This window comes from Notamacropus eugenii, chromosome 1, assembly GCF_028372415.1.
Source record: "Notamacropus eugenii isolate mMacEug1 chromosome 1, mMacEug1.pri_v2, whole genome shotgun sequence".
NCBI lineage: Eukaryota > Metazoa > Chordata > Mammalia > Diprotodontia > Macropodidae > Notamacropus > Notamacropus eugenii.
This window is the reverse complement of record NC_092872.1, coordinates 338,359,777-338,373,268: the sequence shown is the minus strand read 5'-3', so window position 1 is coordinate 338,373,268 and position 13,492 is coordinate 338,359,777. Positions and strand designations below refer to the sequence as shown.

The window sequence follows — 13,492 nt, the reverse complement described above, 5'->3', positions numbered from 1 at the left end:
ACAGTGTGAAAAGAAGATGGGACTCTTTGGAAGGAAAGAATCCCGGTTTCCAGTCTGTGTTTTGAATTTTTCTATGTGACCTCAAGTAAATTATCTAACCTCTCTCAGACTTATCTGAAAAACAGGAATGTTAATACTTGACACTACTATTTCAACGTTTCTTTGAGCGTAAGCTTTAAAGTCTAACGGAAGTGAGAAGTCTCTTTACTGTGACTTTGGTTGCTGACCTAGAACCTTCCTTGACCCTGTTTGCTGGTGGCTGTTGGGATCTGGACATACCAGAATGTGAATGGAATGCCCACAAATGAATGCATGTGATAGGTCTGAATCTGCTGCAGTGGGAGTGCTCGCCAAGAGGATTGAGTGGTTGTCATAGAAACCTCCTGAAGTCCCTCAGTTAAACAGTGATTGCAACAATAAAGAAATACATAAAAGGCCAACCACATTCTTTGTGGGTCAAGCATAGGGCTGAGTTGGAGGGGACTGTAGGAATTTAAAAAGAGCTGTCTTGGAAACAACTTGTCACTGTAGTTCATTCTGTAGATGTCCTTCTGCTTATAACTAAGGCTCACAAGACTGACCTTCACTTCCCATGCTATTTAAAATATTAATATTTGATCTTCCTTATAAGAGAATTGATAATGTCTATCAATCAGGAAACAGCTAAAAAAATTGTGGTACATAAATATAATGGAACATTGTTGTTCTGTAAGAAATGATAAACACAATGAATATTGAGCACCATGGAAAGACATGTGAACTGATAAAAAGTGAAGAAAGCAAAACCAGGAATCTAATACATATACCTATACATGCGCACATGTGCACACATGCACACACATACACATACATATATGCAGACATATGTGTATTTATATGTAATTATGTAAATGGAGAGCACAATAGCATCACCAACAAAAATCATCAAAACTGAATGCTGCAAAATTACAACTAAACTTGACCCCAAGGAAGAGTGATGAAAAGGTACCTTCCCCTGCTTATTGGCAGAGCTAGGGTATTATCAGTATAAAATACTGTATATAAAATGAGACTTTTTCTATATATTGGGTAGTTTCACAAAGCATTTTTCTTCTTCCTCTTTTTATTGCTTATTTTAAGTGATATCTCTCTGGGAGATGAGGATATCATGGGAAATGTAAGTGATGCAACATAAAATATATTGATACAAATTTGTATTAAAAGGAAGAGACTTAATACTCACAAATACAATCACATAAAAAGAATGCTGAAAGGATTTTGAATTCTGAATAATTGTAAGACTAATTTTGGTTTGAAAGAAAAGGTAATGAAACATGCCTCTCTTGACATGAAGTCTATAAGGAGTCTATAGAGAAAAAGAATTTCATACAAATTCAAATAATTTCACTACAACATTATTTTCACTTTCTCATAAAAAGTGTTTAATTCCACTGTTGGGGGTTATGTTGGGCTGAGGGTGAGATACAGGAATGACAGTGTTGTAAAAAATAAAAGTCATCAATAAAACTTTACTTTGTTGATTGATTTCAAAATTTTAATTTAAAGAATATTTAAAAAAGAACATATTTTCCCTCTCTGTTCCTTTAAACATGATTTGATTATTGCTAAAACTTATTGAGTAGTTTTCGTAAGAATAAAAATTCCCCTCTGTATTTCAGTTGACTTGTACGGACAAGAGATGGTATTGAGAACTCAGCTCTACCTAGCACCCAAGGTACACTTGCCTCTTGGAAAATTCTGCTCTACTCTTCTGTAGCATGGACAAAGGAATTTGGTAACTCAGGTAAAAATGCTTTAGGTGTCCCAGAGACAACTGGACAAAGAAGTGTCATTATAGTCTATCATCAAAATACATATGAAGTTGCACAATCGAGCAAGCTAGCTGGTATTGGGGGAAATAAGTTCTGGCAGATAAAATGGTTGGTTGGTTGGTTGATTGTTGTCCTTCATTCTCAAAGAGCAACAAAATGACATCGCCATGATAAAGTGAAGCTTCAACGTGTACGTCTGTGGCTGATCAGACCAGCAGGAGCTCAGAATTCTCTACTACAGTTTGGACACAGATAGTCCGTGTGAACATTTGGAGTGGTTACTCCAAATTTGAGTATCCTACATTTCCTTTGTACTGTTTCAATTCTGCTTTGCTTATAGAGCACAGCACCTTTTCTGATGTGTGCACGTCATGCTGAGCAGTCCTTTTCCAGTGTCTCCCATATCACACAAACAAATACAAAGTTCTTGAGAGAGATCTTTAGAGTGTCCTTGTATTGCTTCTTCCAGCCACCATGTGATCACCTGCCCCATGTGAGTTCTCCATAAAATAGTATTTTTGGCAAATGTACATTTTGTATTCGAACAATGTGGCCAGCCCATTGGAGTCGTGCTCTCTGAAGCATAGTCTGAATGCTTGACAGTTTAGTTTGAGCAAGGAACTCAGTGTCTGGTACCTTAACCTGCCAGGTGATCCTCAGAATCTTCCTAAGACAGTTCAAATCAAAGCAATTCAGTTTCCTGGCATGGTACTGGTAGACTGTCCATCTTTCACAGGCATACAACAATGAAACCAACACAATGGCTTGGTAGACCTTCAGTTTGGTAGTCAGTCTAATACCTCTTTTCTCTCTAACTTTTTTTCAGAGCCTCCCAAACACTGAGCTAGCTCTGACAATGCGTGTATCAATCTCGTCAACATGTACATCCCTGGAAAATACACTACCAAGGTAAGTGAACTTATCCATAGCATTCAAAGCTTCTGCATTTATTGTAGCCAACGTGAATGGTGTGGTGGTGGCTGATGGAGCACCTGTGTTTTCTTGGTATTGATTATTAGGCCCAAACTAGCACAAGTAACAGAGAATTGATCCATACTTTGTTTTATCTCAGCTTCAGAGGTTGCATTGAGTGTGCAATCATCTGCAAACAGAAAATAATGCACCAACACTCCCTCTAGTTTGGTCTTGGCATGTAGCCTTTGCAAGTTGAAGAACTTGCCATCAGTACAGTAGTTGACCTTGATACCAAGTTCATCCTCATTGGAAGCATTTGACAACATGGCTGAAATATATGGCAGATAATATATAAGATGAAAGAAACTGCCCTCAAGAATGTTGGGTTGTAATGAGGCTTTTGCATATAAGTTACATATCTGGTTGTAACCTGTATATCCACCATATCCAAGGCCATTTCCAGTCATCCTGATCTATATCTTGTCACTGGGCCCAGATGGCTCTGGAGGAGAGAGTGAGGTTGGTGACTTTACATACTCCTGCCTTTTTGATGTCATGGTCCTCTTTGAGAACAAAGGACAAACAATAAGAACAGGGAACATCCACATTGTCATGTAGTGAAAAGAACATTGACTTTGAAGTTAAAAGACCTGGATTCAAATTCAGACCCTCATGTTAACTACTTGGATAACCTTGGGGAAAGAATCAATCAACAAGTCTAGTATATATCAGGTACTCTGCTATGTGTTAGAGATACAAAAACAAAAATGAATCAGCTCCTTTCTGCCCTCAAGGAGAATTACATTCTAATGTCAAGTGGTACAATGGTTAGAGCTCTGGGTCTGGATTCAAGATGACTTGATTTCAAATTTGGCTTCAGGCTTTTATTAATTGTATGACTCTGGGTGAGTCATTTGACTTCCATCTACCTCAATTTCCTTGTCTGTAAAAATGGAAATAGTAATAACACTTACTTCTCAGAGTTATTATGAAGATAAATTGAAATAATATTTGTAAAGCATTTTGTAAGCTTTAAGTTGTTATAAATGCAAATTATTAATAATAATTATTATTATTGAGAGAAACAACATTCACATATACAGGCATATAGAACTCATACAAAACAGAAAGGAGGCAACCCTTGTGGGAGAAAGGAGCATGAAGACATACAGAAGGTAGTATTTGATCTGAATCCTGAAGAAAAGGCAGAGATTCCAGAAGTCCGAGGTGAAGGTGGGAAATGATATCAATATTGAATGTCGGTATAATGGCATGGAGATAAAAGACTGGAATGTCATGAGTGAGGAACAAGAAAAATGCCAGCTTACCTGAACCAGAGTATGCTGAAGGGAATAATGTGGAATGAGACTGAAAAGGAAGGATGGAGCCAAGTTGTTAAGATCTTTAAATGTCAATGAAGGATCCTAGATGTAATAAACATTGGGATTTATTGGGGGGGGGGTGATGTAGTCAGGCCCATGCTTTCAGGAAAATCATTTTGTCACTTGTGTGGAAGAGGGATTGGAGGGGAGAGAGATCAAGTCTAAGGCTACTTGCAATAGTCTTGGCAGGAAGTAATGAGGACCTGAACAGTAGTGGGGCTGCATGGATGAATTAAAAATGATGGATGCTAGACATGTGTTATTATGAAAGATAAGATTTGACAGGTGATTAGATATACTGTGTGGGGGGAGGGAGGAGTCAACGATGTCACCTGGGATACAAACATAAGTAAATGGAAGGATGGTGGTGCTTTCTAAATAAATAAGAGAGGTAGGTATGAGAAGGAACCATAATGTGTGTGACTCAGGGTAGGTTGAGTCTGAGATGTTTATAGAACATTCAATTCAAAATGTCTGATATGTAGTTGATGATACAGAATTTGAGTTCAGGAAAGTAGAGCTAGACATATAGATCTGGAAATTATCTGGTTAGAGATGAAATTGATGAACTTCAGCCTATGGGAGCTGATGAGGTCGCCAAGTGAGAGAGCAATGAAGGAAAGTCACTTTCCCTTTCTGGGACAGTTTTTCCCTCTATAAAAATGAATGTTCCACACTAGGTAATTACCTGCCAGCTTTAAAGCTTATGATTCTATAACCATCTTGTTCTTTGAATCCCTATTTTTGTTGTTCAGATATTTTTCAGTTGTGTCCAACTCTTCATAACCCCATTTGGGTTATTCTTGGAAGAGAAAAAGAAGTGGTTTGCCGTTTCCTTCTCTAGCTTATTTTACAGATGAAGAAGTGAGGCAAACAGGGTTAAGTGACTTATCCAGGGTCACACAGCTAGTGTCTCAGACTGGACTTAGTCTTTCTGACTCTAGGGTCAACATGCTTATCTACTACACCACCTAACTGTCCTTTGAATTCCTAAAGTTAACGAGATATCCTTGTTTGCATCCATGGGCTATTTTGGAATGTTAGTATTTTAAAATTTTCATTGATAGCTTTTGTCCTATACACCAGAGTTATAGGTTTCCCATGCATGGGTCATGAGTTTCATTTCTCTGCTTTACACCACAGTCATTTTACAATTTGATTCCTCCCCCATTGAATCCTTACTTGTGTCAAGGAAATATGCTTAAGTAAAATTGACTGACAGAGTGATGGGGTCTAAATTAGGGAACATTTCTCACATACTTTATTGTAAGCCCAACCCTACTCTACTTAAGGAAGTGTCATTTATCATCTGTTCTTCAGGACCCAAACTGGTCATTGTAATAAATCATAGTCTGGCTATCTTTTAGGGTTTTTTCCCCTTTATAATTATATTTCATTTACTTTATTGTACTGATTAAGTTGATTGTCCTCTTAGTTTGCTTTGTTCTGTCTTTCTTTTCTAACAATTCATAGGAGTCTTCCCATATTTCTCATATTCATAATTTCTTATGGCACAGTAACCTTCCATGAATATTCTTTACCATAGTGTGTTCAGTCATTTCCCAAGTGATGGACATCTACTTTAAATTTGGAGATTTTTACTCCCACAAAAGTGATGCTATGAATACTTCAGTATATGACCTATTCTAAAAATGACTGAATTTTCTATTAGAAGTCTTTACTCACTGGGTGATAACTGAGTGACTAAAGTAGGATGTGAGTTTGAAGTCAAATAAAAACCACAGTGGACATCACATTAGACACCTATGCGTCACAAAACTAGATCAAAATCATTTCCAGGTCAGGAAATTCATAAGTTGAGAGTAGGTCTACACAGCCACAAGTGTATAGGTACTTCATTCCACACCCACCCTGACCAATCAGGATTATAGAATTTGGGGGTACAAAGTTTCCAGCTAGGACTGCCCCTTGCTGCCCCTGATCATGAACTTCATGCCCTGAATGTGCTTACTGAGGCCTTTTCATAAAAGCTGATTTGGTTCCAGGGGATGTTTTTGTTTTCCTTTGTTCTTAAATATATCACGCAGAGAATCAAATTAAGCTGATTTAAGAGACAGGTGAAGAACGTAGGTGTTGGGTACTTCATCATGTGTCTCCATGGAAACAGAGCCAACTGCCTTTCTTGTCATGCTTCCAGCTGGGAAAGGCCTCAAGACAATTATGACTTCATGGTGGAATCTTCTTATAGTGGGCAGAGGGCAGTGGGCTTGATGGGGAGAGGGTAGGGGGAGGAGGAGGAAGAAGGAAGAAGAAAGCTATCTCCATGGACACATTTTGCCTTGTCTTTGTAACCATAGTTTAAACTATGAGACTCATTCATGCAATGAATAACCCCCCAGTGAACAAAAAAATGAAACACCAGGGATGGTTTTTAGAATTTTAGATATCTTTTCTCAAGTTGGAACTGGCCTTCTTAAGGGGTGCTGGACTCCCTGGTCTTACTTGATGAATTAATTGATTGAGATGGAGATAAGACAGATTCAGCACCAGCCCCCTCTGAGGCTAATGACTCCCTTGTGTACTGAAGCCAATGACCATCAAGGAAAAGACTGGACACATGGAAATTGCCTGCCTTAGACCACAGTTAACATTAGCTCCAGTGTTAACATCCACCAAATGGAAAGAATGGTAAGGCCTTACAAGAATCTAGAGTAAGTGAATAGGTTGTCATAGCAATTAAAAATGGCACCTCCAAATTATTGACTCAACATAAAATACTGAGGGGCTCAGATTAAGAGATTGTCCTGATTTTGTCACTGACATAAAGTGGAGCAAATAATTTCAGTTATTTATCTGAACCTTATTTGCTTCACCTGTAAGATAGAGAAGTTAGAGTGGAATCATAGATCTAGAGCTTAAGTACTAATATTCTAGTATTATATGTATAAATGTGGTTGGGCACTATATACGGTGCTATGTACAGTGGGTGCAAAGTGTGTATATATACATACATACATACATATATATATATGTATGTATGTATGTATGTATATATATACACACCCTGGAAAAAGGGAAACAATTGTATAAGGTCATGGCCATGGTGAATTTCAAAGGAAAACCTATGAAAAGTATAAATTATATGATACAAATCCTACTCCTAGAGAGAAAACTTCTCCAGGTAAGATTAATTACTTACCCTCTTTCTCTGTGTGGGAAACTTTTTCAAAGAGCTCAGGCCCCTGACTGCAAAAAAGATTTCCTACTTGTAGCACCCAATTTGATGGGCTAATCGAGATTTTGTGAACCAGGTATATCTTCTCTTTAGAAGCCTAGGTGAGACTGATCTTGTTTTAATGAGAATAGGGTATGGAGGCCCAAGGCAAACCAAAGGCCTTTCAAGGTTTGTAAAAACAATCTACACCAAAAAAATTTTCTGGATTGCTTGTGGTCCTGTGTGTTCTCTCTCCTTGCACCATCCAGTCATAAGTGCCACAAATTACATCCTCAAGGGACTTCTTATTTGATAGAGCCAATGGCAGCTCATTCATTCGTTCTACAAACTCTAGGTGCCTACTGTTTGCAAGAGACAATCTAACTAGGGCTGCAAGGCTATAAGCACAATACAAAGGAGAATATATATGCAAGGAAGACAGGCAAAAGTAGAATAAGAAATTTAGGAAGATAGAGATCACTTTTGCCTAAAAGCTAAAATAATAATTATAGTATACATTTATTTTATTTACTCATTTTTAAGGGTTTTCTTGACAATGATACTGGAGTAGTTTGCCATTTCCTTCTCCAGCTCATTTTGCAGATGGGAAAACTGAGGCAAACAAGGCTAAATGACTTACCCAGGGTCACATAGCTAGTAAGTGTCTGAAGCTAGATTTGAACTCAGAAAGTGCCAGAAAGGACTGGCACTCTACCTACTGTACTATCAAGCCACTAATAAAACATTTTATAGAACATTTTGATATTTCCAAGGCACTTCTTATGCATTTGATCCTCACAGCTTCTCTGTGAGGTGGCTGTTATTATTATCACCATTTTACAGATTAAGGAAACTGAGGCTCAGATACATTAAGTGACTGTCAAAGGTTAAGTGTTTGAAGGAGGATTCTAATCCAGGTTATTCTAACTCTAGCGCTCTACTAATCATTCTGTGCTCCCTCATTTCAAGATGGTGGCACCCGAATTGGACCTTAAACAAAGTGAGGGACTCTTTAAAGAATCTCTCTTCCTTTAAGATGGATTTCAAGCAACATTTTGTGCATAAAGCCTGTCCTGATCTCTCTAATTTCTATCATCCCTTGTATTTAACTACTTTACCAAAATACTTTGTATTTAACTACTTTACATTTGTTCACATTTACTCACTTTATGCTTCATAGTATATTTATGTTATATATACATATATGTATGTGTATATATACACACACATGTGTGTATATATTTATATGTATGTGTGAATATATGTGTGTATATGTATATGTAGATATATTTTTCCTATTAGAACGTAATCTTAAGATTAGGAATTATTTCATTCTCCATATTTGTATCTCAAGTATCAAGCATATTGCCTGGCCTGTACTAGGTGCTTAATAAATACTGACTGATTGGTTCACAGGGGTCACCTGAAGTCAATTTCAGGCGTTAGAGATGGTGTGTTAGAAGAGAGTGTGACAAGAGTGGAGGATGTATCAGTAGTATTCTAGTCTGCCTAGAGTTGTGGGAAGGAAGATTTAGGGGAAAGATAAGTTCATTTGAAGGAAGTCAATTCATGATTGTGGAAGGTCAAAAATCAAAAGATATTCTATCTCTTTGTTCCAGACTTTCCAGAAGAAAAATAAGACCAAGGAGAAACCTACCTCTGTGATCCCCTGTGGGAAGGCACTTATGTCCCCTCTTCGGTTGTCTGAGGATTCCCCTAATACCAGGGCTGTTCTCAACGCCAGGAAATCATCCACACCAAAGACAGCTGTGTCTTTGGAATACTTACCATACTTTAGAACATACGAAGGGCCCTTTGATGAACCATTATCAACTTTGAATTTGGGGTTCTGTCTCCAGGAAGAAGAAATCTCCAAGGAAAAAAAATGCAGGAGTTTAACTACCGTTAGGCATAAGGAGGACCAGAAACACTTGGTTCCCTCCATTGGATTTTTTCCATATTATCGATCTCAGGATGAATTCTTAGTAAGCCCACTTCTACGGAGCAGGTTATATAAAGTCCACAGGAGAAAATCCAGAAATGAAGAAAAAAGCAGAGATGCTAATAGAAAACTTAGCATTCAAAACTGTAGAGTAAGTTCTGTTTGGAATCCCTCCCTCTCCTTTGGCAAGGAGGGGGCTTGGAAGACTTGGTCTTTAAAGGGTTGTCCCTGTAAACTACTCTGATAGAGCCAAATTCTGGGGTCTTTGACTCTGTTGGTGAATGTAATGCAGGAAAGTGGAAAAGATTACTGGCTCCTAATCCCAGGTTGGCTACCCAGAAGCTTCATGGCCTCAGCCTAATCAGTCTCTGTATCTGTTTCCTTGTCTGTCAGATGAAGATAATAGCACCTGCTCTGCCTACCTCACAGGGCTGCTGTGAGTACTTAAGTTCTTTACCTCCATGATCTCATTTGAAACTTATGAGAACCTTGTGGGGTAAGTCCTGGAGGTATTATTATCTTCATTCTACAAATTAGGAAACTTCTTTCAGACAAGTGAAGTGACTTGTCCCCACAGTCAGGGGGAAGATTGTAATCCAGATTTTTCCTGACTGCAGGTCCAATATCCTTTCCATTATCTCTTTGCCTCATTTTAATAGAATTATAGGAATATGAAAGAGTTTTAAATATCAATTTATCAATCATCTATCAATTGATAGATGCATCTGAAAGTACTTTAAATCTCTATTTGTAAGTACTTATGTGTATATACACACTTATCTAAGTATATATATCCTATAGATATATGTATGTATGTGTATATATACATATAGACACAATATCTATATGTAGCTATACATAACACATAATCTGTGTATATTTAAAGCACTTTCATATTCATATTGATATAAATATTTAAAACATTTTCACATACCAAGATCCTATCTGGATCAGGTATATAGTAAAAGGGCACTGGACCTAGGGTCAGGAGGATTCAAGATTTAAAACTTACCCGTGGCATATGATAGCTGTGTGATCATGGAACAAGTGCTTTTAAGTATCTTATATCTGTCTATCTATCTATCTATCTATCTATCTATCTATCTATCTATCTATCTATCTATCTATCATCTATCCATCCATCTATCCATCCATCTATCCATCCATCCATCCACCCACCCACCTATCTATCTACCTATCTATCATCCATCTATCTATCTATCTATCTATCTATCTATCTATCTATCTATCTATCTATCTATCATCTATCTATCCATCTATCCATCCATCTATCCATCCATCCATCCACCCACCCACCCATCTATCTATCTATCTATCTATCTATCTATCTATCTATCTATCTCTCTCTCTCTCTCTCTATCTCTAAATGCCTTAAATATCTACATTTATGTGAAAGGGCTATGCATATATTTATGTTAAACATATTTATATATCTTTATATACACCTACATTATAAATATGGGTAGAGGTATTTATTTTTATCTATATTATATCTATAGATAAATCTCTCTATCTAAAGTGTCATTAAATACAAAAAAGGTGATATGTTTATTATGCCCATATTACAGTTTGTCCAGGAATGTAGAGCAATGCACATCCTCTCTCCAGACTTAAATTTCCATATCTATACAATGAACATCCTTAATTAGTTGTTCCTTAATGTCTCTTCCAGCACTGGATCTTATTTTCCTCTTTTAACCTGGAGTGTTGTGCTTTCTTTTCAGGCCTCCTTGCTAAATCTTAAATCAAATTTTGATCTCCATCCCTTGCCCAAGAACTCTGTTCCTTGTAGTCCCCTTGTGTTCTTCTCTGGTGAAACTCCTGAAGAAAGCCAAGTGGATGTCCCTTTGTTCAATGAAGAGGCCATATACTCTGCAGGGTTCATTCCCTATTATAGAACTGAAGAGGCTCTCCAGCTCAGCCCCATCTCAATAATTCTTTCTTCAGTTCCCAGAGGCCATGAGTGGGATGGCACTGAGATAAGGAAAAGGAACTGGATCATACCGACTTACTGTGGGGTATGTCAGAAACATAGCAAATCTTAGAGAATCTAGATTTGTTTCTGATAAGATCAGGAAGGGTTCCACAATGTGGCTATTCCTCCAGTAACAGCCGCTATATCAGCATGTAGCAAGAAAAAAAATAGCAGAAAGGAAGCCGTGAAACATCTGGAAAGGAAGCACAGGGAGGGAGTTTGGTCCATCTGTGTTTCAATATTGAGAAAAGAGAGGGAACTTGATCTGAGGCTTATGAACATGAAAGAAAAGGGGGAAGAAATGCCTGCATTCAATCTCTTTATGCCAGAGTGCAAAACTGTTCAACTCCAGAGAGGAATTGAGAGCTGGCTCCAGGAGTCTAGCCACACATTCAAGTGAAAAACAATTAAAGAAACAGAAGTTACTAAATAGCAGATCTTCATTATCTCTCACTGTCCTCCCTGACTCCCTTTACCCCTCAAATTTCAGTGACAAGTGAATGACCACAGGTTGGGCAGAAAGATCTCAAAGTACCAAACAGTCTGGTAGAGCATTAGACTTAGATCTTCCATCTCTGAAACAAGGTGCATTGGGATCACGGACATCTTCATTGCTCACTGATTTGATAGTCACATCCCCTTGCACCATGAGAAACTAGTCTAGTACACTCCTGAATTAAATTATGACCTTTAATTCCAGCTTTTTCCTTACATAGTAGGAGAGAGATCCCACTTGGGAGAGACCCTTAAGTCTACTTCCAATGCCACTCTGAACACTTTTGTCTTGAGAAGATGCCAGATCATAGCCCATACCTAAAAAAGGATTAATTGAAGCATCAACGAGAAGATCAATATCTGAAGTTAATTTCTGTGATTTGCTATGATTAGAAAAACCCTTAAATAAAGAGAGTCACTTGGCTACATAGTGATTGGCCTTTGACTGGGGATTTGGATTTGGACTGAATGTCCTTAAAATTTTTTAAAAATTAATTTAAATTAAAAAAAAAATAAAGGTAGCACCAGGACTGAAAAGCATTTGAAGCCACATTATTTTCATAAATAAATAATCATGTTCACACAAAGGTCAGATTGAGTCAATTTCTTTCATTATATGGCTTGAAATTCATATTAGAATGTCTTGTCCTGTAGCTGTACATGTGGTTGGTCCTCTCCATCTGGCCTGTCTCTCCCCAACTTATCTACTTTTCACTTTCATTCACTCACCATTTTTCCTTCCAGAGGAAAATATGGGAGACTATAATCTGAATATATCTGCTAGGAAGCATTCATTGATTTTCTTTCCTCAATAAATGTTTTATCATTGGCCTCCTTAACTTGGGTCTTTTTTTACCTTTCCCCTGTGTACACAGTCACGATGTGTGACATTGCCTCCCAGGGCTGTACCATCGTTTGCTAGCAAATAACAATTATTTGATCATGTCAATACTAGTTGATAAAAGCAGGAATGAAACTCCTTGACTCTGTGTATTGTATATATTAAAACTGAGTACCTCCATCCCCCAAAATAAAGTCATACACATAAAAACCAGCAAAAAAAAAAAAAGATTCCTTGGAGAAGAAATGAACACATATTTTCAACATTCAGTGTGAAAATATTTTGCTGAGGCCACATTTTACAGCATCCTGTCTTTGCTTTGAGTGCCTGGTGGCTTTGATATGTACCTTTCTCTTTAATGATACTGCTTCTCTGGCATCAAGAGAAGACTTTATTAAGAAGTTTCTGACTGCATTTTTTTTATCCTGAGGCACACTGGGAGGGGAAGAGATGGAAGTGGAGAGGAATCTGGTCTCACTTAGGCTATAGAGAAGGTATTTCTCACCTCCCCCCCACCCCCAATCAACTTTTGAACTCATCTGAGACATATTTGTACATATAACTTTCTGTGAATTTTTAATCTATGAGTAGAACAAGAGATGAGGACTAATGCTCCTTTTGGACTCTGTTTGCCTAGTCAGTGGGGTGCCTCCCCTTCCGCTATTGCTAGCCTGGGGTCTCTCCACACAAACGTATCTGTATGGGCTCTGGAAACAAACTTCTTATCTCTTACTCACAAGCAAAGAGTAGAAGGTGGGAGAGAGGCAAGGCAAATGTTTGCATGGTTGAAATAACCACTGACACTTTTCAACAACACCCTATGTCCAAGGATTCCTTTGTGCAGGTGGCATTCAAGGACATCATTGTGAAAGTACAGTACTGTCCAACAATACCACTATTAGGTCCATTTCCCAAGGTGATCAGGGAAAAAGGAA

At 37.8% G+C, this 13,492-nt stretch overlaps 1 protein-coding gene across 3 annotated transcripts; it reads left to right on the top strand.

The window, feature by feature from the left end:
* Positions 1-6,310: 6,310 nt before the first annotated feature.
* On the top strand, positions 6,311-12,478 carry LOC140518093 (uncharacterized). 3 transcript variants are annotated; one of them, XM_072629885.1, is made up of 4 exons: positions 6,311-6,757; positions 8,903-9,376; positions 10,971-11,264; positions 11,941-12,478. In XM_072629885.1, the coding sequence occupies exons 1-4, from the start codon at positions 6,746-6,748 to the stop codon at positions 11,992-11,994; spliced, it is 834 nt and encodes a 277-aa protein (XP_072485986.1). In that variant the 5' UTR covers positions 6,311-6,745; the 3' UTR covers positions 11,995-12,478. The 3 variants fall into 3 exon arrangements, with proteins under 3 accessions (XP_072485986.1, XP_072485988.1, XP_072485987.1); XM_072629887.1 differs by having other exon boundaries at positions 11,938-12,478; XM_072629886.1 differs by lacking the exon at positions 11,941-12,478 and having other exon boundaries at positions 10,971-11,651.
* The last annotated feature ends 1,014 nt before the right edge of the window (positions 12,479-13,492 follow it).

What these genes read in the sequence shown, in the direction of transcription:
- LOC140518093 (XM_072629885.1), top strand. An exon ending in TTAGCATTCAAAACTGTAGA is followed by an intron (nt 9,377 to 10,970) that starts GTAAGTTCTGTT and finishes CTTTCTTTTCAG; the next exon opens with GCCTCCTTGCTAAATCTTAA. An exon ending in TCATACCGACTTACTGTGGG is followed by an intron (nt 11,265 to 11,940) that starts GTATGTCAGAAA and finishes CTTACATAGTAG; the next exon opens with GAGAGAGATCCCACTTGGGA.